Source organism: Phodopus roborovskii, unplaced genomic scaffold (genome assembly GCF_943737965.1).
Source record: "Phodopus roborovskii unplaced genomic scaffold, PHOROB, whole genome shotgun sequence".
Classification (NCBI taxonomy): domain Eukaryota; kingdom Metazoa; phylum Chordata; class Mammalia; order Rodentia; family Cricetidae; genus Phodopus; species Phodopus roborovskii.
In genome coordinates, this window is record NW_026126480.1 from 14,204,910 (window position 1) to 14,232,001 (window position 27,092).

Sequence of the window (27,092 nt, forward strand, 5' to 3'; positions counted from 1 at the left end):
ATGACAGCAGAGTCAGCCACCTTACCTATAGATGCAGCGTCCATGATTCAACCAACTATAGACCAAAAGTAGTTTAAAAGTTGCATCTATGTTGAACATGAATAGACCTTCCCTGTTTATAATTTCTTAAATGCACATCATAACAATTATTTATATAGTGTTTACATAGTCTTAGGTCTCATAAGTATCTATAAATGATTAAAGTGTATTGGAGAACAAGTGGAGTTTACATGTGATTACCATACTATTTTACATAAGTGATTTGAATATCTACAAGTTTTGGCATGCTGGGGGGTCCTGAGGCCAATCCATTGTGGATAGGAGGGATGACCCAGAAGTTGACCTTTTCAATGATTTATTAAACATCTTTGTTTAATGGTTATTTACCTCCATACAGGCCAGAAACAAGGTCTGCCTTGGACCATCCCTATTTTTATATTTCATGCCAAGCCCCAGAACTTGAAACTTTTCTATTCATTCAGAACATACTGCCTCATCTATCCTTCTTGTACATAGAGGTCAGACTCACTCCCCAGTGCTCCTGTTATTCATGCTGCCTCTGGGACTTGGGTGGAAGCCGTGTGTAGACTAAGGGTCTCCAGAGACACAGTACAACTGTCAGTTTTTCAGCCCCCACTCCCCCTTTCAAGATTTGTCTTTCCTGCTCTGCTTTTTCAGATCCAGGTAGCGTGTCATTGAGTGCTTTGTCCCATGGTGGCTCTTCTCCAAGTAGCAGGACAAGAGGTAGAGTTCTTAGGTGGGGTGGAGGATACCAAGGTTGCTTCTTGCTCTCACCACCTGTGAGTGTCTGAACCAAGAATCATATTCTAGTCTCTCCTGGGCCCCGTGTTCTTTCTATAACTCCAGTCCTAGATTAGGTTTCCTTTTTTCTATCCCATCCTTCCTAGAGAACACTTTACTATGCTTCAGCTCTCACTGAAACACCAGGGCATTCCTACCTGTGGTGAATGTCTCCTCCCCTCCTTTCCTCAGGGTTTTGTACAGAAACTACTATTGGTATCACACCATAGATTGCTAGATCTGGGATCTTCTGGAAAGAGACAAAATTTTCCCTTTCTTTGGGATTATTGGTTACAATGATGTATGCAGAACAAACATTTGATGGCTGTACAAATAAATAAATGACTAAAACACATGAAGATGGAAGGAAGGGAGAATGAGGGATGGACGCTTGTTTTGCCAGTGGTAGTTCAGAATGAGTAGGTGCTTTCAGAAAGTGGACATAAGTTTACCAAAGATGAACTGGGCTTTGTGTCTCATGCCTCTAATGCTAGCTATCATTTGGCAAGCTGAAAAAAGAATTGTATTGAATTCCAGGCTTTCATGGGCTACTTGGGCTACTTAAGGAGTTCTAGACAGCTGAGGCTATGGAATAGAACCTTGTCATGAAAACAGCATGACTATAACATGACAAAATATACCAGAGATAACTCACATGAATGCTCCTCCTTCACTAAATAGTGAGAGCAATTTTAGGACGGTCAACCAGGAAGCTGTCTATGTGAGGGCAGGGACTGGGGCTTCTCAGTGGAAACCTGTTGCTGAGTCCTTTGGAACAGAGTTACCAGGTGCTGCCTGATTTCCTTAGTTCTGGCCCCATAGATGATGGGGTTGACCAGACATGGGAGCAACAGGTAGAAAGCACTAAGCAAGTTGTGCACGTCTTGGGAGGCAGTGCGGGCCACACGGTAGACGATGGATGAGGACATGGTAGAGGAGTAGACAGTGAAGATGACCAGCAGGTGGGAGCCACAGGTGTTCAGGGCCTTGGCGCGTGCTCCACCTGATGAAATCTTGAAGGCAGCGTGGATGATGCGGGAGTAGGAGGCTCCTAGCAGAAGCATATCCAGGACTCTATTGAAGATGCGAACAGTGAGCCCCACAGTCTTATTCAGTGAGATGTCCCCACAGGAGAGCTTCATCAGGGCCATGTGCTCACAAGCAAAGTGGTGGATCACATCTGAGCGGCAGAAGCGGACCCGGGAGGCCAGCACCACCACAGGAGCTACGATGCATGTGCTCCTGGTGGCTGCCAACCCCACCAGGCCAGCCAGTAACTGCCCTGTCACTATCTCTGGGTAGCGGAGAGGATAGCAGATGGCCACAAAGCGATCCAGGGCCATGACCAGGAGGATGTTGCAGTCAAAGACAATGAGGAAGTAGATGCAGAACATCTGTCCCAGGCATCGAGGCAGGGAGATGCGGTTGAAGCGTGTGGAGAAGCTGAACAGCATGGCAGGCAGTACAGTGGTGGCAGCACAGATATTGACAGCCAGGAGCAGGGCAATGAGCAGGTACATGGGCTGGTGCAGGCTCCGCTGGGAGGCCACTGTGTGGATGACCAGGGCATTGGTGAAGAGGATCACCAGGTAGAGGCTGAGGAAGGGCAGCACCAGGAGAGCTCTGGCTTCCCGTATCCCCGGGAAGCCCACCAGGAGGAAGCTGGTGTAGGACTCATTGTTGGTGTCATTGCTCCACCATGACATGGTGCCTGAGGACACAGAGCAGCTCCAGGGAGGAGGAGGGCACTGATTTCAGTGCCTGAAAGGCCCTGGAAGAACCTGCTTCAGCCTCACCAGGCTGGATTGGGTGCTTAGCCAGTCATCAACTACAGCTTTTCTACAGAGGAAATGAAGAGCTTCGTGTTAACAGTTAGTGTGGTACTTTAAGAAATAAGTGCTTTCCACAGTCCCTGTGTGTTTGTCTTCCCTTCTTTTTCACTGAGTCCTTATTGAAGATCTACTTTGTGCTAGTTTGTATACCTGAGACTTGAAACACCTGGTAAGTAAGAACTTTAAGGTGCTGAAACAGAATCCTTTCTGTTCCAGGTTCAGTTGATGTGACAAAGCCCAAGGTGGGGGAAAACAGCAGAACAGTTCTGTCTGTTGCCTTTTATGACTGTACCATCTGGGCATGACCGTTGCTTTGGTTCTTCGCAGCCCCTTTGTCCCTCCTACTCCTACTTCCTTCTGGAACCATCATCCGAATGCTACATTCTCCTCAACCCTGAGTTTTCAACTGTCTCTTCAGAAGTGCAGACCTTCAATCCTGAGAGCCATCCTAGGCTGACCCCAATGTCTGAGCAGAGGAGGGCATGGAGTGGGGGATCCGGGACTGAGGCTAAGGGAGGAGACTATGACTCAGGGCCGAGGTTCTCAGAGAAGAGCCTGGACTATGATAAGGAGGAGCTCAGGGCCATCATATTTCAGGTTTTTTAGTGATAGAGAGAAAGGGGCAGGAGAGGGCAGCATGATCATTCTTGTTCTTCCCTGGCCTTCCCCAGCATCACAGAATGGGTGTCTTTTGGCACTAGAGACCTGTGGTGCTCAGGTGCTCTGGACAGCAGAGGATGGACTCTGAGGAGGAAGGAGTCAGGCTCTCCTGCAGGAATGTGATTCCCCATAGGATGCCTTGGTCAGAGTGCAGCTCTCTGATGTTGGGAAGGATAGCGACTTTGGTGGATAATATTTTTATTTTGTTTTGAAGCTCATCCTGTTTTGGGGTTTCTATCTTCTTGCAAAACAACCCATTGTACCACCACTGGAGTCTGGGGCAGAGCTCACCATTAGAAAGGACTTTATATGGAGTGACCAGCATCCCTTTGAACATTCCTCCCTTGTTCTCAGGATCCACTGAGGTCATCTAATCTATAAAACATACTGCTTTTTGTTTGGTTTGGTTTGGTTTTTGAGACAGGCTTTCACTGTGTAGCCTTGGCTGTCCTGGAACTTGCTCTGTAGACCTGGCTGACTTTGAACTCAGATATCCATTCACCTCTGCCTCTTGAGTGCTGAGATTTAAAGGTGTGTGTTACTAAGCCAGGTAAAACCCAGTCTTTTAGAGGAGGCTTTCAGGACAGAGGTTTGTGTTGGTCTAAATGAGGTTCTGACAGGATAGGTAGGGTGCTGGGTGTGTGCCATCTCATGGCCTTGTAGGAGGCATCAAAAAGCGTGGCTGCCACTGATAAGGAGAAAGAGCTTTGAGTTGGAGGGGGGCCAGGCTGGGAAGAGGAGAACCCAAAGCTGGAGTGTGCGGAGCTTATGGGGCAGCATGTTGGAGTGAGATTGTCATGGGGAAGTCTGGTCCTGCCATTCCCTTGTGTGGTAGGTCAAGGGCTTTACTCCATCCTTAGCTGTGAAGTGGGAATTATGACAGTTTTCCAGGGTGTCTGTAAAGCTGATGAGCAGCATGGATGACGGCTCTTTTCTTATCTTCCTCTCCACCTCTTCCTCTGTCTGTCTGTCTGTCTGTCTGTCTGTCTGTCTGTCTGTCTGTCTGTCTGTCTGTCTGTTTTTCTCTTTCTCCCTGTCTTTCTCCAGGGTCTTATGTCTTCCAGGCTGGCCTTAAACTCACTGTGTAGCAGAGGTTGACCTTGAATTCCTCATCCTTCAGCTTCCACCCCACCAAGTGCCATGATGGTGCAGGCATGGACCACCAGACCAAGCTTGGTGCTTCTTTCTCTGTGTCTCCTTTTAATAAGTGAAAGAAGTGAGCTCAGGGCCTACCTCTAAATCCTGGACATGAATAAGGAGTCTGGGGACAGAGGAAAGGCTACTGCCTTGGTCCGTGGGCACAGGGACCGACTCTACTCCTGAGTCTGTAGACAGATCATAGAATCTTAGTTCTCATCTGCCCAGAAAAGGGCAAGTTCATTATCAGATTTTTTTTTTTTTTTTTTTTTTTTTTTTTAATACAAAGTGGGATCCTTCCAGGCACTGGCTGTGTTGTCTGTGCTAACAGATGCCCTCTCTTCTCAGCACTGGCTTTGTTGTCCATGCTAACAGACACCCTGTTTTCAGGTACACAGATTTGCTGGGTGAATGTGGTTGTGTCAGCACACAGAAAGGAAGGTGGTTGTGAATGGGACATTGATGCATCAGTCACTGCTGCTTTGAGAGGCATACCTGTCAGAAAGGTCTAGAATTTGTAGACCTCCACAAAAGAGGAAAGGAGTAAGTCTGATTCAGTCTGTTACACTGCAGTTCTGGGTTCCTTTCAGAAGATGGCTTAGGAGATGTGATCAACCTCAAAAGCCCTGAAACCCAAGATTGGAGGCTGGGACTATGGGTGTGTGGCTTTCTTTTTCCCTGGATTGGGAGTGATGAAGTACTTGGTAAGAGAACTGTGGAGATGGAATTGGCCCCTGACCCCAATGCTATCCTCTCCGAGAGCCTCCCCCATACCCCTGCTTGGCTAGGCACACACTGTCCTACTTACCGGGACTTACCCAGGCAGGGGAAGTAAGGAGTGGTCAAGTCAGTCCCTGGTTGCCAGAGTGAGTTAAATTCTCTCCATTCCTCCCTGAGGGAAACAAGAGCTTCTGAGATTCCCTCCCAGGTCCTGACTTAGCCAATTACCAGGGCTCCAGTGGTCACCAGGATCCTCTAGGTGGGGAATAGTGTGAGTGATAATAGCTCCTGATGGAGACGAGCTAGGAACAGGGGGGGGGGGGGGGCGGGGCTTGTCTGCAGGGAGTCTAGAGTCCCTGCAGAGAGCAGTTAACCAAGATTCCCCTTTGACTCTCTCACCATCCCTTCTGGGTGTTCTCATCCATCTGATGCAGCAACAACCCACCTACCCCAGTGACTCCATATCCCCTTAGCCAGGTCTGCCCCTTGTACCCCAGCCCCATTTACTGCTTATTGGAAGTCTCCACGGATCACACCCTCGTTCCCAAACACTGTCATTCTTTGGTGTTCCCTCTATTAGAAATGCTGCCACCCATGTTTTCTGGGATGGGGTAGAGGAAGCAGTGAGGGCTGGGAAAGGCATTGAGGGATGCCCTTCCCCTGCTTCTTATCTGGGCCTTGGCCTAACTGCCTAGCTTTGGTTTATTCTTTGAAATGTGTCCATCTTTATTCCTTCTACCACTATCAACACCATTCTTGTTAATATTATTCCTAGCATGCTTATTGTGACAGTGTCTGGTGACTTCCCTGTCTGACACTCAGTAGGTAAGAATGCATTAAACTTGATTTTTCTTAGTCTTTACTCACCATTGGTCCTTACATATCCTTTCTTTCTCCTTTCCTCACTGTCCTCACCTTTGAGCCAGAGTCTTACACTATAGCTCAGCCAGGCCCAGAACTCACTTATCGTCCTGCCTCAATCTCCCAAGTGCTGGAATTACATGCACACCACTGATTTCTACATTGGCTCTCTCTGTGTGTGTATGTGTGTGGGAACAGGTTATCCATTGCAATTTAGTAAAAGAGTCTCAATTCTTTGGTAGCTTAGCTTCTGATTGTTTGAAATAGGTTCTTTTCTCATACAATACATCCTGATTACAGTTTTAACTTCTGTCTTTGTAAGAGTCCTCCATGAACTCTCCCACAGGGCAGGAGGTCCTACTGTGCTCCATGTTGGCTTTCCAGCATGCTTCCCACTTTCCTGCCTTAATATAAATCCTACTGTGTCATCTGGTGAGAACAAACACCACATCAAACTGTGGCCAGATGCTTATATCAAACTCATGAAGATCTATGTGCCTTTGGCTCCAGAATGCTGGCATTAAAGGTGTGTTTCATCATGCCTGGCCTGTGAATTCTTATCTAAACCTTTTTTTTTTTTTTTTCTCCTAGGCAGACTGAATGTCAGATTTGTTACTGGATGTGATTTTGTGAGGTGTAAGACAGCATTGTGGAGCTGGGAGGTGTTGGCACACTTGGGAGGAAGAGGCAGGAGGATTTCTGTGAGTTCCAGGTCAGCCTGGTCTATAGAGTGAGTGCTAGAGAAACCCTGTCTCAAAAAAAAAAAAAAAAAAAAAAAAAAAAAAGATAGCATTGTGGAAACCATCAAGAGTGTGGGGCCTGCCACTTGTCCCGGGGAATATGACTGCCCTGCCCACTATCATGGATGAGCCACTTCTCAGCACCCATGTCTTCAAATTAATTTGCATTAAATTGTGTGAAGCCCCACTTTTTTGAGATGTGGATGTTTTGGTGACTGGAGAACTTGACCTTTGTTCTATGCAGAGCCTTAATCATGTTCCTTACTCTGCAACTTGATGTGGGTAGAAATGATGACTTGGCTAATGTGAACCCTGGTCACTGTGTCCTGGGGCTTCCCAAAGGCACCCGAATTCATGTATGGGGCTTAGGCTTGGGGCAACATTGAGATCAGAGACATGAATATTCACCTTAAAATTGCAGCAAAATCCATATAGGCAATAAGCTGCATATGCTTCCAAGGATACTTCTGGTTGGCTAAATTGGCTACAGATTTGTTTGTGTGTGTGTGTGTGTGTGTGTGTGTGAGAGAGAGAGAGAGAGAGAGACAGACAGACAGACAGAGAGAGAAAGAGAGAGAGAGAGGGGGTCTCTTTATGTAGCCCTGAATGGCCTGGAACTCTATATAGTCTAGGCTGTCCTTGAACTCAGAGAGATTGGCCTGTCTCTACCTCTGCCTCCTGTGGGCTGAGGTTAAAGGCATGCACTACCACTTGTAACCACAAAGCTTCTGTCTTAATCACTCTGACATCAATGGGTTACTCTATGATCCATACATCCTCTCAGTCTCAAGTAGTGAATACATACTCCAGAAATTCTCTTATCTAGAAAGGTAAACAATAGGCTTAACACAAAGCTGTGTCCTTGTAGCACGAGCTTTAATTAATCTTAATAAAAACTCAGAGTCAGATGTTAGGGGGTGAAAGCTGAAAGATCAGAGAACCAGAGTGGCCAGCCACTAAGGTTCTTACCTCTATGAAATCTCCATATCAAAAAGAGGCCAAATTACTATCTCCTCTCACCTTATCACTTCCTGTCTGTCTGAACAGACCTCTGTTGTTAACTAGTGGCTAGCTCCACCCTGTGCTCTTCAGCAAACTTTATTTGTTAGAGCAAAAACATGTCCTGTGTGATGTCCAGGCATGAACTGCCTGTCATCATTGATAATGGCAGTGGTCTCCCAGACTAGGCTGTTTTCTCTAGTTGTCTTTACTTTGTAATTTTTGGAAATAGTCAATGATTTGAGTTTTTCTCTTTCTCTATTCCTTCCTTCCTTCCTTCCTTCCTTCCTTCCTTCCTTCCTTTCTTTCTTAAGAGCTGCTTTATTTAGCTCACAGATTGAAATGCTAGGAACCCAAACAGTAACTGGATCTGGCAGTACCACACCTTAAAGGGAAGTCTTGCGTCTCTGCACATTGACATCACTAGAGTTCAGTGGTTAGGGCTCCACTCTAATGATCTTAATCACTTTCCAAAGGTCCATCTCTAGACACCACAGTCTGGTAAGTTCTACCCTCTTACTACCATTTATGCAAACTTTAGAGGACTAAAGGCCTGCATGAGTTCAGTGGATGAACCGCAGCATTCAACTCCTGGCTCTCACTGGCTCCTGAGTCCTCACACAAAAATTCCATTAAGTAGTTCCAAAGTCAGCTCATCCCAGTATTGATTCACAAGGCTCAGAGACAACTCTTAAGCTCTTGCAGCTGTGAACCTGGAGTATCAAAACAAGTTACATTCTAAGACACAAGTATGGAACTAACACAATATAAACTAACACTCCTGCCCCTAAAGGAAGGGATGGGCTGGAGATGAATAATGAGCTTAAGGCAGAAGTAAAGCCAATGGGGCAAAGTCACCTTCTCTCCTGTGGGGCTTTGCTGGCCTGGGCCTATGTTCCAGTCTCTTTTCACAGCTCTCCCAGGCTGGCTTCCTTGCTGGTAGCTCTGTGGTCCTATCCCTGTAACGCCAGTGGGCCCTGCCCTGGAGGGGGCTCTGTGCCTCAGCTCAGTCTGGATGTTTCTGCTCAACCTTGCCACTATGTGGGCTCTCTACCTCTGGGATAGACGGGAGTCTCCAAGCTGTGCTGGTCTCCACCCTCAAGGCTGCTATGGGAGGATGCAAGCTGATATTGGTGGCTTTCAGAGGCTTGTGTGTCACACTGCTTGCAGCTTTCTGTAGCTGCTGCTAGAAGGCACTGGCATCACGGCTTCTCTTCTGGGGTCTCCGGTGTGGCTTCACTTGAACAGCTGCACCAGGCATCACCTCATCAGATGGTCTCCACAGAGATTCCAACCCAAAGGCAGCCTTCTTCCTGGCCTCCCAGGGTTTCCTCTTTAGCTTCGGCGAGAGCTGCTGTGACCACCCGGCAAGGCAACTCATTTTTAATCTTACTTAATGTGATTATAATTTTGTCTTAGGTTAAAAAAAAAAAAAAAAAGAACATTTTCATTGGGTGGTGGTGCATAGCTTTAATCCCAGCAACTGGAGGGGCAGAGGCAGGCAGATCTCTGTGAGTTCAAAGTCTACAGAGCGAGTTCCAGAACATCCAGGATATGCAGGGAAACCCTGTCTTGAAAAACCAAAACAGAAACATTTTCAATTCTTCAAGCTTTATTTATTTATTCTTTTCTGTCTAAAATAAAAGAAGGGTTTTAACTTTAATGTAGTAAAATATATAACAAAACAGCAAATAAGAACTATAGTTACCAATATTTAGTTCATTAACATTATCAGGAATTAAAGAAAAGAAAATATTCCACCATCTATCCTATGTTTGTGAGTTTAAAGTCTTATATGTAACTTATCTTTTATATAACTAAGGAAAACTATAACCATTACTATCTGTGTTCAACTCCATGAAAGACTACAGAAGGATAATATATAAACTCTAGAATTGACAGAGACAATGCTGCCTGGTCAGTCACCTGAAGTTCTTCTGTAATGTTCCATCTTCAGCCTATAGGCCATAGTGTGTCTGGCAGACTCCTCAGTAAAGCAGGAAATTTCAAACTGCTCCACCTGTATTGGCAGTTTGTCAGTAATTTTTTCTGTGTCCTGCAGAATGTCTGGCAGACTCTTCCATGAAGCAGGAACCCTGCAGGACTGTCCATCTTGTTTCAGCAGTCACTTTCCTGTGGGTCCTGCATGTCTACATTATAAAGCATATAGTTAAACAGTCCAGACAAGAGCAGTATCTTGCCCTAATGTGTAGTCTTGCCATACTGGAAGCAAACTCCATAACGAGTTTCTTTGGTGTCCATTTTCCTTTCTGACACAGGTGGTGTTGCCAGGAGCAGTTATGTTCCACTGTCAAGAAAAACCCTAAACCATTTTAAATGCCATATTCTGTAGGCCTTTGAAAGGTTTGAAGAATGCCTATCCATTTGAAATATATCTCTATATATCTAGAAAACCTAACTAACCTAACTATAAGTTTTGACTATTATAGGTAACTATCTATAATCTGTACTAAATTATATATTACATGTTTAAATGAGCTATACAAACACAATACCTAAACAAGAGGAGAAATATACATATCACAAAATTGATCTTACATTTGTATCAATAAATGAAAATCCATACCAATGCAAAATATTCATTTTTATATCCTATTCACCCCTTTTTTCCTTTAAAAAGAGATTGACTATGATCATTAGCCATTTATAACCAACCCCAATTAAATGAAAACAAACATTTATAGACAATATTTGGAAATGTTGGCATTCTTTTCTCCAAACTGCTTCCTGCTGGTTGGGGTTGCTGTAACACCATGGGAATCCTAAGAAGACCCAGAAATCCTGGCTGTGGTGGTCTGTAAGGTTGCTTTATCCCAGCTGTTTTGAATGTTGCATCACCTGGGACATTGCTTCAGGGGTCTTGCATTTCCTTTAGCAACTGTTACTATTTCCTCAGCAGTCAAACAATTCCAAGACAACACAATAATATACAGTATCCAGACTCTCTGTGTATTTTCCATCTTTACATGGCTTTTTAATTACTCTATTTCTTTTACTTTTATTTTTTCCTTTTTCATGACAGGGTTTCTCTGTGTAACTTGGCTGCCCTTGAACACACTCTGTACACCAGGCTGGCCTTGAAATCACAGAGAGATCTATTTGCCTCTGTTTCCTGAGTGCTGGGATTAAAGGCATGTGCCACTGTACCCAGCTACTCTCTCTCTCTCTTCCTTTCTTTTTTGCTTTCTCTTTCTCTTTCTTTCTTTCTTTCTTTCTTTCTTTCTTTCTTTCTTTCTTTCTTTCTTCCTTTCTTCCTTTCTTTCTTTGTCTTAAACTACTTTACTCTGTTGTTTTTCTCTCCCAAGCATATATATATATACATATATACATATATATATATATTTAAACATACTCTAAACCTTTAGAAGTTTTTCTTCATCTGAAACTGTCATTAATGTATATGTTTATCTTTTTCTGGCCACGAGTCCTTTATCTGCTGAATAACATTGCTAAAATTAAAGCTGCGGCTGTTTTAGCCACTGGATTTCCAATGTGGCAGGAGAGCTGTGCTCACTGCCTTGGTCTATGCTGCCATCACGCAGCATGCTTTTGGCTTGGAGATGTGGTCACTGCCACTGCCAGCTGCTTGTACACACCATTTAATTGTTAGCAGGGCCTCTTAAAAGAGCCCTGCAATTTTTTCTGTTTATGCAGAGTCAGGAAACTTCCCTTAAGGGAAGTCTCTGCTTGTCTTTAGCCAAATAGATCCTACCCAAGAAAAATGCTGCTACCAAGAAGCCTTGCTTGTCTCAGTTCTTTTGTTTCTAAAATCCCTTTTTAAGCTTTTGTCACATTTAAGTGGAAGTTCTTAGTACCCATGTTGTAGGTGCCATTTTGTTATGAGCACTTTCCTGCCAGCCTGGTCCCATAGCCACATCAGTCCCAAAATAATACAAAGAGACACGGTATTAATTATGAAACTGTTGTCCGGTCACTAGCATTTCTTATTGGCTAGCTTTGTCTTAATTATTAACCCATAATTACTAATATATGTATTTCTACATGTTCTTATCTTATCGAGAGCACCAAACTCACACATTCTCTTTTCCTGAGATCACATCGCAACTCCTTCAAGTTTTATTTTTAATTATTTGTATATGCACCTGTGCATGTGCACATCAAGGCCAGGTGCCTATGGAGGCCAGAAGAGGGCTCTGAATCTCCTGGAGCTGGGGTTATAGGTTGCCTCACATGGTTCTAGGAACAGAAGTTGGGTCCTCTGCAAAGACAGTATGATCTCTTAACCATTGAGACATCTCTCTAGACTCCACTTTGTTGTATCTGTTATTATTTTAAATTTTATCTTTATTTATGTGCATATATGTTTATTTATGGGCAAGTGTATGCCATGTGTGTGGATGCCCTAGGAGGGCAGCTGGAGTTACAGGCAGCTGCGAGCAGCTTGCCATGTGTTCTGGGAATAGAACTCAAGCTCTCTGAAAGAGTGGCAAGTGATCTTAACTACTGAGGACCTCTCCAGCCTCCATTTAAAATTCTTAATGATTTATTGGTATTGTTTATTATTTGTATTTGAGCCATAATACCTTCAGAGACTGTGATAATAACATTATTATTGTTCCACTTACTTGTCACTTCTTATTGTCTTTACTCTAGATTATTGTATGTAATTGAGTATTTTTTCTTAAGACTTACTTGTGTGTGTGTGTGTATGTGTGTGTGTGTGTATGTGTGTGTGTGTGTGTGTGTGTATGCGAGCACATGCATACAGGTGTGCAGGTACTTGAGGCTAGACAAGGGTGCTGGATATCCTGGAGTTGAAGCTGTTTGACATGGGTGCTGGGAACTGAACTCAGATCCTCAGAAAGACAGACAGCAAGGGCTCATAAACACTGACCCATCTCTCTAGCCCTGAGGTGGTTACCAGTTTTTCACTTTAATTATTATTTTTAAGGTAGTGGTGTTTGATTTGTATTTACGAAGTACCATATTATTTTCAAAATATTCATTGTAAATAATTTACTACACAACTTCCCCATTTAAAGTCTACAACTTAATGGCTTCTAGTATGTTCACAGCCTTGTGTAACAACTACCATGATCAATACTTTCAGTACCTCCAATAGAAACCCTGTGTCTATCCACAAACACTCGCTAATCAATTGTTAAGATTCTTTCTGAGTCAGTGGATTTGCTAACTGTCTTAGGGTTTTCTATTGTTGTGAAAAGACACCATAACATCGGCAATTGGCAATTCTTTTTTTCTTTTTCTTTTTCTTTTTTTTGCAAACCATGAATTTAATGCCATGTCAGCATATGTAAATATTTTTATTATTTGTTTTTCTTATTTTACATATTGATCCCAGTTCTCCCTCCCTCCCTCCATCTCTCCCATTCTCCCTTACCACCTTCCCATCCCTTCTCCTACCCCCTCTCCACAGGGAGGGCGATGCCTTCCAGGAGGGATCAACAAAATCTGTCAAGTCATTTGGAATAGGGACTAGGCCCTCCCTCCTGCCTCTAGGTTAGGGGAGTATCCCTCCATGGGGAATGTACTCCCAAAGTCCTTTCGTGCAGGAATACATCCTGAATCTACTGTCAGAGGACTCTTAGACTGCCCAGGCCTTCTAACTGAGACCCATGTTCAGGGGTCTAAGTTGGTCCAATGCTGGTTTCCCAGCTATCAGTCTGGGAGTCCATGAGCTCCCCCTTGTTCAGATCTGCTGTCTCTGTGGGTTTCTGTAACCTGGTCTTATCCTCCCTCTCTGCACCTGGTTTCCAGTTCAGCTCAGCATTTAGCTGTGGGTGTCTGCTTATGTTTCCATCAGTTACTAGATGAGGGCTCTATGATGGTAGATAAGTTAGGTGTCAATCTCATTATCAGGGAAGGGCATTTCAGGTAGCCTTTCCACTGTTGCTCAGATTGTTAGTTGGGGTCATCCTAGTAAGTCTCTGGACATTTCTCTAGAGTCAGTTTTCTCTTGAAACCTATAATGGCTCCCTCTTTTATTCTCTCTCTCTCCCTCTCTCTCTCCTGTTTTCTATTCCTCCCCTGACTCAATCTTCCTAGTCCCACATGCTCTCCTCTCCTCCCCTTCTTTTTCTCTTAGTTCCCTCTCCACTCACTGTCCCCCCCACTCCCCATATGCTCTGGAGATCTTGTCCCTTTCCCCTTCTGTGATGGACTTTATATGAATCTCTTAGAATCCTCCTTGTATGCTAGTTCATCTAGTGGTGTGAATTATAGGCTGGTGATCCTTTGCTCTATGTCTAAAATCCATATATGAGTGAGTACATACCATGTTCCTCTTTTTGTGACTGGGTTATTTCACTCAGGATGGTTTCTTCAAGTTCCATCCACTTGCCTGAGAATTTCAAGATTCCATTGTTTTTTTTTTTTCCCACTGAGTATTATTCCATTGTGTAAATGTGCCACATCTTCTTTATCCATTCTTCAGTTGAGGGGCTTCTAGGTTGCTTCCAGATTATAAATAACGCTATGAACATAGTTGAACATATGTCCTTGTTGCATGAATGTGAATCATTTGGGTATATGTCTAAGAGCAGAATTGGACCTCTGCAATTCTTATAAAGAGAATATTTATTTGTGGTGGCTTTCTTACAGTTCAGAGGTTCAGTCCATCATGGTGGGGTGCAGGTGCATGGTGGCATGCAGATAGATGTGGTGCTGGAGCTGAGAGTCCTTACATCTTGACTCAGAAGCAACAGGAAGTCGACCGACTGTCACATTGAGTGAAGCTTGAGAAAAGACCTCAAAGCCCATCCCCACCATGACTCACTTCCAGCGGAAGGTGTGACCCAGATTAAAGGTGTGTCTTCCAGCCTTAAGGTCTGGATTAAAGGCTTGTGTCATCCAGTCCGCTCCAACAAGGCCACACCTACTAATAGTGCCATACCCTGTAAGCAGAACTTTCTGTTAAGCAGTAGCTCTCAAATAACCACGAAGAGGCTCACAGTTTGTTACCTCATTTTCTACACATCCTGCTTCCTCTGTGCCTTCTGGTGACTCTTCCCCCTCCCCACTTCTTCATCCCAGCATCCTTAGTCTGGTTGTCCCACCTATACTTCCTGGCTGCCTACCAGCAAGTCAGCTTTCTATTAAACCAATTTGAGTGATAAAATCTCAGTGTACAAAGGCATTATTCCATAGCAACTCCCTATGAATTTATGGGGACTAAATGCATTCAAACTACAGTACCGACTCTGGAAATTTCCTGAGTGAAATAGTAAAATTGTAGTCTTTTGCAGCTCATGAACCTCTTGCCTCTGCCCCCTTCAGTGCTGGGGTTACAGGTGTGCCACTGTGCCTGGTTTGTGTTTTTCTGAGCCTCATGATCCATCCATACTGCACTATGCATAAGTACTTTATCCTCTTTTTTTGGGGGTGATGGTGGTGGTGGTGGAAGTTGAGACAGGGTTTCTTTATGTAGCCTTGGCTGTCCTGGAATTCGCTTGGTCAGTTCACACTTTGGCCAACTCAGACCTCAGAATGGTTTGTGTTTCTTTAGGTGCTGTTTTCATTTCCAAGTGCTCTACAAGAAAAGACCACAAACGAGGTGCTCAAGTGACTTGAAAAAAAAAAAAAAAAAAAAAAAAAAAAAAAAACCAAAAAAAAAACCAAAGTGACTTGAAGGTTCCCTCTCACAGTTCTGGCAGCTATAGACCCAGACTAGCACATCTGCCAGGCTGTATTTTCTTGGTGCCTTTAGGAGAGAACATAGTCCCTGCCTCTTCCAGAAGGAAGCAGTTCCAGGCTTTCCTCGGCCTGTGGGCGTGACTCCAACCTCTGCCCATATCTACAAGCCTTTTTCTTTCTGTCTTATACAGACATTTGTCATTGGATTCAGGCTCCACCTGAATAACACAGGATTTTACACAAAGATCCTTCATTCAATTTCATCAAAACAAACAAACAAACAAAAAACAAAGAACAAAAAACCCCCCAAAACAAAAACAAAAACAAAACCCTTCTCCTAAATAAGATCATATTCATAGGCTCCAGGGGTAAGGACCTGGGCATTCCCCCCACTTTTTATAGTGGGTCCATCATACAGCTCACTAAAGCCCTTGTGTGTGGTATATGAAAGATGGAGGAGGAGAATTTTGGCAAGGTGGCCTTGATCTGGAGGTCAAAAGCAAGTGTATGCATGATGGCCATGGTAGGGAACAAAGGCTCTGTCCCATCTTGTAGAGATCTAAAGTCCTGGCCTGCAGAAGAATGGGACCTGCTTGTGTAAGGTTGTGATTACTCCCGGCAGGCTTTCTGGGGTAGGTGAGCTTCAAGCCTTCTCTTAGAAAACAGCAGCCCATAGTTAGTAGGTGCACACTTAGACAGAAAGATGTCATTCACTTGGGGGGGGGTCCTTTGAACACTCGAACCCCTAGCTTGCCCCTTCTTTGGCTTAGAGTTTCTTTTGGCAGGGTGAGCATCCTCTCTCAGACTAGGAGATCCCCCTGCAGGTTGGCAACACCCAATGAGATGGTGAGATTCTGAGGCTGCAGAGTACAGAGGGCAGGTCCTGAGGTCTGTGGCCAGAGCTCCATGACAGTTCATCCAGGGCGCCAGAAAGTGGGTACAGGCATCTCCAGGGCAACAGGGCCACCCACAGGCCTGCTTCCTCTCCCCACCCCTACGCCTGTCGGCTTTTCTTTTCCATCACTTTTCTCAGAAGCCCACCATGGCTGTGCCAGTCCCTCCACCCTCTCCATGTACCCAGCATGGTCAGTTTCTCCTCCAGTCCCCCCTCTAGCCTGCTACTAACCTTCATTTCAGGTCATCTCCAGGTCTCATGCAGGTCAGCCCTTCCAGCCACTTCATCTCCAGCCGAAGCTCTCAACATCAATCTTGCCTAGACTCCCACCTTGCATTCAAGGCTCTCCTTCCTGACCCCTTCCTGAAATCTCAACCCTTCTCCCCACCCTGTTCACGCTGTGCCCACTTCTCTGCCTGACCGACTCTTTCTTCCCAAGCCTCACTAGAGAGGGTGGCATCAGCTCTGGGAGACCCCTTTGATGTGGGATGCCCTCTGTATGCTCATGGAGTTGAAGATGAGCTAGTTGTAGTTTTTCTTGTTAACCAAATTCAGAAAAGAAATTTATATAAGAGATGAAAAATTTATGGGGTTAAGAAACATAAAAGCTTGGGTTGTTTATCTAGGAAAATGTTTTGAGGTGTAAAAAGATGGTTTTGGGTTGGTAATATGGGTAAGATGTAAAGTGGATTAGGCACACAACTTTGGATTCACCAAAACAGGATAGATAATGGAGTATTTTCTCTGAATTTGCCAAATACAAATGAATGGATGATTCTTACTTGATAATTTTTCTTATTGTATATAGTCTTACTATGTTAAAGCCAAACCCTTTCTTTTTATTTAGACAAAAGGAAGAAATGTTGCAGAATATTTGTTTAACTATGCAAAGATGTGTTACATTTGTTTATGTAAAAATGTGTATTTGTTTAACTATGTAAAAATGTGTTGTATTTGCTTAACTATGTAAAGATGTGTTTCTGTTTTACCTTGCCTGCCTAAGGCACCTGATTGGTCTAATAAAAAGCTGAATGGCCAATAGCAAGGGAGGGGATATAGGTGGGACTTTTGGGGAGGTAGAGGAATTTAGGCTTGGGAGAGAAAGAGAAATAGGGGCCAGGAAAATGCCAGGGGCTAGAAAACCAGACACAAAGAAAGCAGGAAAGCAAGACACACAGAATGAAAGGTAAAAAGCCCTGAGGCAAAATGTAGATGAATAGAAACAGATTAAATTAAGTTATAAGAGCTAGCGGGGCAAGCCAAAACTAAGGGTGAGCATTCATAATTAATATTAATAATTATTAATAATATTAATAAGTCTCAGTGTCTTTATTCGGGAGCTGGTTGGGGACCCAAAGAAAGTTCCAACTACATGTTTCATCACTATCAAGTGACATAGAATGTAAGCTTTTCAGGCCAACCAGTCAATTTCATTTGTTCTTTCTGTTGTTAGGAACAGCCATACTGTTTTCAAGAATTAAAGATGTATAACAGATTATTTCTATTGTTTAAGGAAGAAGTGGGTTAGCTATTGGAAGGTCCCTCCCCAGCTCCCCTAGGGCTTGGGAATGTGAGCTTTGTTTTACCCAAATCAAAATTGCAGCACTTAGGACAAGATGCTTTTGGCTGCTCCCAACTGTCTCAAAAGAAGCATTTATCCTCTGTGAGGGGCTCATCAGGGCCTCCTGAACTTGTATCTCTCTTACATCTGCACCCCTCAAACCTGAGCCCCAGCCCAGAGAAATGGAGTATGTGACTCCAGGAGTCCTGACAGGAGGCCACAGGTAGAAGAGAATCTAAACTCTTGGGGTGTTCCATACTCTGGCTGGAAGTCCTTGGACTAGTTACCACCAGGTCTCCTCATGCCCTTTGTATTTTGAGTTCGGTTTTCTCTGTGTAGCTCTGGCTGTCTTGGAACTTGCTTTGTAGACCAGGTTGGCTGAGAACTCAGAGACCTGCCTGCCTCTGCTTCCCAAGTGCTGGGATTAAAGGCAACTGTCACCAGGCTTAGCTCTCTTCCTTTTCTTAAAAGGAGGGTGTTAGATTGGGTAGATTCATGGCCTTTCCCTTCCTAGATCACATGTTAAAATAAACCAAAGAAACCGAGATTTTATTTTTTTGGTGTGTGTGTGTGTGTGTGTGTGTGTGTGTGTGTGTGTGTGTGTATAAATGTACATGCTCTAATGTGTGAGCATTTGGAGGCCAAAAGCTGTTATCAGTTGGCTTCCTATATTGTTCTTCAGGGTAGTTTCTCACACAGGGTCTCTGGAAGCTGGGGCTCACCGTTGTGGCTAGACTGGGGTTCACCTGTCCTCATCCCCCAGTCCTGAGGTTACAGGTGTGTACAACCATGCCTTAAAAAGACGAAAACACTGGTTCTGTATATCTGAACTCACTCTTGCCCAGTACTTTATCTACTGAGTCACCCTCCCAGGTTAAGCCTAGCCAGAGTAGATGAGAAGGCTTAACCTGGGAGGGTTCCTTAGCTACTGAGTTCTTTAATTCACTGAGAAGAGAAATGAAATCACCCCACTCTACAGATGAGAACTGAAGCTCCGAGGAGGCCGTCTGAGTCCTTAGTAACAAAGCTAGGTCAGAGGGTGCTTCCTGGCACTCCAGTCTATAGTTGCTGGGACACAGGGAGTACCTTCTGTTCCCTGGATTCTGAGTAGATTCTCCTGCATATAAGGTGTAGGATGAAAAGGGCTAAAGAAAAACACCTGGCTATGGTTTGACTCCAGGACGAGGGCCTGAGATCCCTGAGCTTGCCCCAGAGTTAGGCTGCAGAATCCCACCAATCCTGAGGTCCCTGAGCATGAAACCCCACCAATCCCTGAGCTTGCCCCACAATGAGGCCACAAAACCCACCAATCCCAAGCCACCCTGGAAAGCCCCCCCCCCCCCCCCGCCCATATCCAGTTTGCTGCTGCTTCTCAGTCTTGAGGCTGCCGCCCTCCTGGATTCTTCCTCCTAATAAATATATTGAGTGAGGTTTGTTGTACTTTGTGACATTTTCACTGAGAGGAGCCCCAGCTGTAACAACTTTCACTGGGGGTGGAGAAGAGTTGTAACACTTTATCTGGGGAAACATTCCCTTGGCTGGGGAATCCCTCCCCTGCTGGAGCAGAGTTGTTAATGCTTGCATTGGGGAAACTATTCCCTGGAGCAGGGCTCCTATGCTTATTGTGACTTTGTGGCACCCGACTGCCAGGATACCTTTCCACCTGAGCTGCAAAGCTTATACAAGGTGGCTTCCTTTTGCTCATCCTATTTTCTTGGTCTTACACCTCCACTGTTGCTGGTCACTGTCTTAAAAATAATGGATGTTGGTCCCTTTGGTAGATCTGCTGCTCCCTCCAGCCTTGGCTCCATCAGCAAAAGAACAGAGGAAACCTTCCAGGCAGTAGGCAAATGGCCCAAGAGAAGGGCTTCCCTTTGAGGGAAGATAGGTTGGAGGGGTTCAGCATTGCCTTGGTTGGAGGGGCCTAGCCAGAGGTCTTTCAGAGGGAGGTGGGGCATAGAGCTGGGTTATGGGAGTTACACGTTGTAGATAAGGAGATGATGTTTCCTCTAGTATTCCCTTTGATCCTAATCCCAAAGCATTCTTTGCATGTGCGCACATGTGTATGTGCGTGTGTGTAAGTACTCTTCCAAGGGAGAAGAATTTACTTCAGGGCACAGAAGCAAACAGTGCCTACTTTTTTTAGCGGTTGAAAAAATGGAATTAAAAAAATACATCTATCAGAGAGAGTAGACCCAGCCCCCACCCCCTTAGGGAGGACCTTTCACTAGTAGCTGGACCTTAAACTCTTGGTCTATGGAGTGAAACAATGCTGTACAGGACCTGCACAAGACCACGCCAGCCAGCATTCCATCATGGGGGAGGGTTATGGGTAATTGATGCCTTCTGGGGGAGGGAGTGCCAGTTTTCTTTAAGGTTGTGCCCTCTGTCAGGCCCAACAGTACCTAGTGGGTAGCCCCATACCCAGGAATAGATGAACTACACAAATTGGGCTCAATGGTTTTTGTTTGTTTGTTTTTAGAAAGGTATGAAGTTAAAGTTAGGGAGGTTGGGGTGGATCTGGATCTGAGAGGAATTGTGGGGTGGAATAATGGGTTAATATGATCAGAATACACTGCATGAAGCCAGACATAGCAGCTCACACCTTTTAATTTCAGCACTTAGAGGCCAAGACACAGGCAAACTTCTGCGCTTTAGGATAGCCTATACTATAGACTGAGTTCCAGAACAGCCAGGACTACACAGAGAAACCCCTGAAAAATAACAAAACAAAACACATTGCATGAAATTCTCAAGGAATTAATGAAAATATTAAAAAAGAAAAGCATTTAAACAAATTATTCTTACATGGTATTTCACAGCTATTAGATAATGTAGTATAACTTCGGAATCAAAGGAAATGATTGCAAATTTGCTGATCTACAATTCCTCCCCTTTACTTCAAGGATATTCTGGCCATGCCTTTAGTCACAACACTCAGTAGGTGGAAGTGAGTGGATCTCTATTATGAGTTCAAGGCCAGCCTAGTCTATATATTGAGTTCAAGGAGAATCAGCTGCACCCTGTCTTTATAAAAAAGAATATGTATAAAATATGACTATCCACAAATCTGTGAGTTTGCTAGAGGAAAGGTCAACAGTGCCTTGTCAAGAAGGAACCAGCCCAGTTGCCAGCCCCTTAATTTGTCCTCCTTAGTGTTCTGACCCCACATTTAAATGCCAGAAGCTGTAGATTACTTGAGCTTCACAGGCCTTTGTAGAATGATGATCCTCAAACTTCTCCCAGCTGTAACAGACCAGCAAGTTTGCCCTTGGCCAGGACTCAGCACTGGTGAGGGGTAACAGACTGGGAATCAAGCCTGCCTCTGATTCGGCTGTTCCTTCTAGGACACTTCCAGCCTGAGAACAGGCTGGATGGAGGTCACTTCAGTGTAATGGGTGGGTGCACTATAGAATTAGCTCTCCTGTGGTTCATGCACACAAAGAAAGGATAGAAACTTCCTTTTCATAGTGCTGGGCTGAGCACCCCAGTTCCCCCAGACCAGGCATCATGCTGGAAGACCTCAGACTGTAAGCAGAGGGAAATTTGGGGGAAAAAATGGTGTGATATGGCTGTTGCAGCTGACTGGGGGCCTGAGGCTCCGGATGAGAACCCTAGATGTCTAATCTCAGTTCCTCCCTTTCTGAAAGATTATTTATCGGTGGGACCTTTGATTTCTGGGTGAAGCTTCTGTAGCTGCCTGTCCTTTCCAATCCAGTGTGGACTCTGGGACTCCCCCAGGATCTGTGTAGCAGAAGACCTGGCTACTCTGGTGGGATCTTCCTCTGCAGCCAGGATCCAGAAGGTGCCACAGGTGCACTTCTCAGAAATGTCACGAGGTGGCACCCAAGCACCACATCCCACAAGATACCTGATTCCCTGGTCTGTGCTGAAGAGACCCTGTCTGGGCTGTCTGAGCCTAAGGGCTGGCTTAGAGCCCGCTCAGGGCTAGCCTTTCCTTGTACACCTTTACATATCCTGTAAATGACTCTCAGGCCATTCCAGTGGCAGGACCTGGAGCAGGGGTCCTGGGTTCTTTCTGTTCTGGTTCTGAGCGGTCTTGGAAGTTCACTCCCTGCTCCCTTTGAGACTCAGATTGCTTTTCTGACCAATGAGCGCGTGACAGCACCAGCTTCATCCCTCTCCTGACCCTCTCTTCCTTTGTACTTTCCACCATATTTACTGAGCCCCCTCTGGACTAGCTGTGGCACACAGCTGTGTGTGCAGAGTCATTTGAGCTCACTTACACAGACACACACAATGTGAATTCTATAAACAATATCTGAGACTGTTACTGGTCTTAGGACAACCCTGTGCTGACCCCGTTGTTAATGTACAGAAGAGGAGGCAGGTGAAGGCTTTCCCATGGCCACATGGGAAGTAGCAGAATTAGGATCTGAACTCCGACAATGTTGGTTTCCATGTTTACCTGTGTTGCAGGCTATAGCTTCTCTGCGTGACAGCCAGTCTTCTCCTGGGGGACTTCAGACCAACATTGGTCATTTGCTCTCACCCACTTTAAATGTGAAGGGCCTTACAGGACCCTGTATTTGACCGGTTGGTCACTGGCTGTTAGCTGCTTTGGAAGGGACCTGCATCCTAGCTGGTGGACATAGGCCACTAAGAGTAAATCTTTGAAAGTCATGCCTACCAAGATATAAGAAATGGTAACTGCAAGGATCTGTCACCAATAGCTGAGCCCTGGCCAAACCTTTCCCACTGCAGTGAATTGTACCTTTGGCAACCAAATAGTCTTTTCTCCCTTAAAATGCCTCTGTTAAGTGTTTTGTCAGCATCAAGCAAGGTGACGAATGCACTCACCCATCTGGGTCCTAAACCCCTTCTTCCCCCAAGTCCCCACTCATTCTGCAGGTTTGCTTCCAGTGAGGACTCACAAGAAGGCTGGGAAAGCCAGTGAAAGCAAAAGCCCACTGATGGCTCTAGGTCAAGCTTCTGTCTGCCAGCCCCTGGGCACAGGCCCTCCAGGAACAGAGGCCCATGTCTTCTGTCCTCAGTTCTGGTCCCATCATGGGTGCCCATCATGTAGACTGGGACAACTGATCTCATCCTTTCTCCAAAGCCTGGGAGGGCATGGGAGTTGTCTCCTCAGATACAGCATGGGGCAGCCAGAAAGAAGAGGCTGTGGGGTGCATTCTAAGTTATAGGTCATGGCCAGCTCTTTGCTTTTGCTCAGGTTGGGGCTTATTTGGAGTTACAAGCTCATGTGGAGGTGGGAGAAGCCCCTGTCAGCCCCACTGTGTCTGTCTGTCCCCAGGTCTGCCTTTCTCTGCTGTGCATGTGAGAGTAATTCATGGTGAGGTGTGTCACGCACTGAGTCTCAGTGGGGAGAAGGGACATGGAAGAGCTAAGGAAAACCCGTCACTGCCTGCCAACCTGCCCCAACACCCTCTGGGCAGGAAAGCCCTGGTCTTCACTCTGGGCCTGGTGATCTCCAGACAGGTGTCCCCAGCCTTTGGGACCACAGCTGTCTCCTGTGGAGGATGGTACAGGATAAGTCTCTTCAGCTTTAGAATGTGCAGAACATGCTCACCCACATCTCTCAACTTTGTTCTCACGACAACGCCATGGTGCAGGGACTGTGCCTCCACCTAAGGGATGATGAGGGCATTCTGCACTGATGCCCAACCTGTCTCCCCTTCCCCCACCCAGCGTGAGCCATGCTTGACTTGGCTTCCCAGTCTTCATCAGGCCTGTCTGAAGAGGGCATGCAGAGTCTGTAGTAGATACAAAACTTGGGACCTGCTGCCCAACCTGACATGGACTAAGGGAGAAACATTATTTTCAGAACTGTTAACATCCAATTCTGTGCCTTCCCCATTCCATTAAGATACAGTATAGTGTTAAACACAATAAAAAATAAATTTATTCTGGGTTGGGCCTGTGACAGGCATTTCATAGACACTGCCTTTAACCTCGTAATTTTATGTAGTAGATTGCTTAAAAGTTCTCTCCCATGTATAAGGAAACAGAGACTCAGAGAAGCTAAATCCATATCATGTGTGTATTTATACAGGCAGCAGTAGCAGAGTAGGGACCTTTGTCCAAAGTGACTGTTCTCTACCAGGGTGGGTGGTGTGGGGGGTGTGGGGGGGGAGTTGCATGAGGTGGGCAATTGTGAAGTCTCTGGATCTTGGCTTGTTTTCTGTAAGTAAAGATGAGAACATTCGTCTCGTGAAGATCTTCTGGGGCACGCAGATTGCATGCATGTAAGACATTTGCTGCTGCAACAGTGGCCATCTGTCACTGGCATCATCTTTACATCACCCTCCCTCCCTCCTATGGCTGCCTGTGAGAGGGAAATAGGGCTCAGGCTGGTGGGGGCATTTGTGTCCTGCCCTGGGAATGGAGGGACCATTGTTGGGGTGGCCAGAAGGCATCTTTGCCTCTTCAGTGTTGTAGTTCTTGACCCTGTGTCCCGGGACGGGGTGGGGGACAGAGCCAGGGCATCTCTCACCAAATTGAGGGCAATCTGAGGCCCCGAGGAGCCAGCAGTGCCTCAGATGGCTAGATGGTGGCTAGGGCTTATGCCAGTCTCTGATGGTACACTGGGTATGAGCAACCTGGAGAAACCTGGGCACCAACAGGGGCCTGGTGTCCCTCAGGGTTGGGAAAAGTTTTGGTTACAGCAGAGAAAGTTGTGGGCCTGTGGGAGAAGGTTGCAGGTTCTCAAACTTTTTTCCCTCCCTCATTGTGGAGTCCCTGAGGCTGCCAAGTGATTTGCCACTAATTATGCCATAATGAGCTGGACCTTGGTGGCTCCTTTAGGTGCCTCCGAGGACACAGACTCAGCAGGACACCTGGGGTCCAATTACAGCAGCCTGGACCTAATGCCTGGTCCAGCTGAGGCCTGGACCCCAAGGAGCCCCATCTACCCCAGGTGCCCACTTGCTTGCCTGGACAAACTTTTAATGAGTGAAGTGGCTACTTTTCTTACCTGCCTGCCAGTTGTACAGGCATGACCCATGGGCCCTGCCTGCTCCCCACTTAAAGAGACAAAGCAATTTTTAGTGTGTGAGGTACTGCTGTTTAAATGGATCTGTCAATCAACAGGCAGGCCTGTTGGTCAACATTGACCCACGAGTGACTGGTGCAGGTCCAGGCCTCTCAGGCCTTTGTTCTCAGGAATAACAGTCACAGAGCTGTCATAAGGACAACATGATGTAACACAAACTGAAGTGCTGATTACTTAGGAATGGGTATTATTGTCCTTAGCCTGGCTGTGACCTTGACTCTGACCTCTCTTCCTAGCTGACTAGAGTCAGCTCTGACCCGAGTGCTCATAAACACTGGTGTGGGCTTCCTGCTCTGCTCCAGGCTGGGTTCACCTAGTGACTGTGCTGTTTTTAGGTCTCATTTGGCACAAGTCCCCTTTTTATCCTCCTGTTTCCTAGGCCTTCAGATGGTCAAGGGCCCTGTCCCTAACCTGGCCAGCCCCTCAATACATAGATGGGAGGAGATACAGGCTTAGAGACAAGCAGGGCATCATGGCTACCCTATGCACTTTAATATAGTTTGGCCAACTCTGCAGCCATGTGATGGGACGCAGGCATCCATCTGCCCATCTATTTGCAGACTCTAAAGCCATACTGGTCACATATCCTTTCTCCATTATTTACTGGCCACATTTTTGTGCCTCTGTTCCCCCAGATAAGAAAATATTAGCATTCAGCTCATTTGGTAGCTGTAGTAAATGAGTTAGAATTCATGTGGAATGCTGGAACTGGGCCTATGCGTGGTGGGATCTCGATAATACCAGCTGTAAACAGTGGTTCCAGGCCAATCAGAAGTTGTTTAAGCACAAATCTTGTTGCCATTTCTTCGTCTTTGGGGTGACATTTCTTTATATATGGTGATGGTTTTGATGGACAGATTGGGGGGGCCCTAGGTTGAGAAGAGACCCTCTTAACATAAAACTAGCTTTACTGATGAGGACTGAGCCTTGAGATTTCCCCTGCAAGTGTGGTAGAGAGGCAGTGTAGATACTGACAATTCCCAGCACAGGCCTGGCCTGCGCTCTGGCCTACTCACTAATAGTGTGACTGTGAGCTAGAAAAAGTGGCGATGCCATTGCTCTGCACATGGGTTTCATTCTGCAAAGTGGGAGAATTCTAAGCCCCCACTGCAGCTTGATGCTATTAACCATTTCATCCTCAGTTCCTACTTTATTTTCTCTCCCCCTAGTAATCTGGGTAGTTGTAAGGTATAGATTAGCACATTTGGTCAGAAAATGTTGTCAACATTTCACACCTCTAGGGGCAGCCCCACAAGGCCAAGGAGGGCACGACAAACATTTGAGGTGTGTCCCAAAGTGTACTCCATGAAAGTGTCCCAGGATGCTAGTATCTTTTGAGAAAGGGTGCTCTGTTTTATAAACTTAAGAGAAATCCCTTTCCCCTCTGAGAGACTCCAACTCGTTAAAAGAAACTGTCAGCCCCCAACCCCCAAAGCTGAGGGAGAAGGCATACAGTGACTGTGAAGTTGCAGGGCCAAGGGGCCATAGTGCCCTTTCGTGTGTATAGGACCCATGTGTGTGTTTCCTGGAAGACAGGAAACACAACCCTTTCTTCACTTCCACGATCCCCCCTCCCCACACTTTTTAATTTTTGAGGCAGGGTCTCACATAGCCTGGGTTACTCGGTTACTCTGACTGGCTATGTGCTGGAAGATGACCTTGAACTTTATAACCTCTTGCTCCTACCTCGCAAATGCTGGAATATAGTGTGTGCCACCAAACAAGCTCACAGGGCTTCTATTTGGCCTCAGTCTGTCACGGTGGGCCTGAGACCTCAGGTGTGGATCTTAGGGTCACCACGTGGGCTTCAGTTCCTTTCTGTGAAATAGGAACAACTGTGTGCATGGCAGGGCCTATGGCAGTGCTGTTAGGAGTAAGTGAGGAAATTAAGGTAAGTCTCCACACAATTCCTGGCATACAACAATAAATGTTAGCTTTTTAATAGACGAAAACCTCCTCTGGGATGGGGAGCCATGACTGACATCCTCCAGATGAGTGGGTCTTGCCCAGAGCTTAGCTTTTTCAGTTTGCACCCACACATCTCAGGCTGAGACACAGTGATTACCCCCCTCCCCTTGACCCCTGGTCACTGGGTCATGGGCTAGGGTCAGGCAGCCAAGGCTTTTGGATGGGCCAGGAGGAGGGGCAGGGCGGATTGGGGGATCGGGCCCGTAAGGCACCGGACAACTGTAGTTTGGGTTTCTCTGTCCCCTCGGTG

The 27,092-nt window shown here is 45.8% G+C and overlaps 1 protein-coding gene across 1 annotated transcript; it reads right to left on the minus strand.

Annotated features, from left to right (window-relative positions):
* Positions 1–1,502: 1,502 nt before the first annotated feature.
* LOC127227654 (olfactory receptor 52K1) lies at positions 1,503–2,507 on the minus strand. The gene has a single exon (XM_051192009.1). It carries the CDS (start codon positions 2,505–2,507, stop codon positions 1,503–1,505), a length of 1,005 nt encoding a protein of 334 aa, XP_051047966.1.
* Positions 2,508–27,092: the final 24,585 nt, after the last annotated feature.

What these genes read in the sequence shown, in the direction of transcription:
- LOC127227654 (XM_051192009.1), bottom strand. Translation starts at nt 2,507, where the DNA reads ATGTCATGGTGGAGCAATGACACCAACAATGAGTCCTACACCAGCTTC.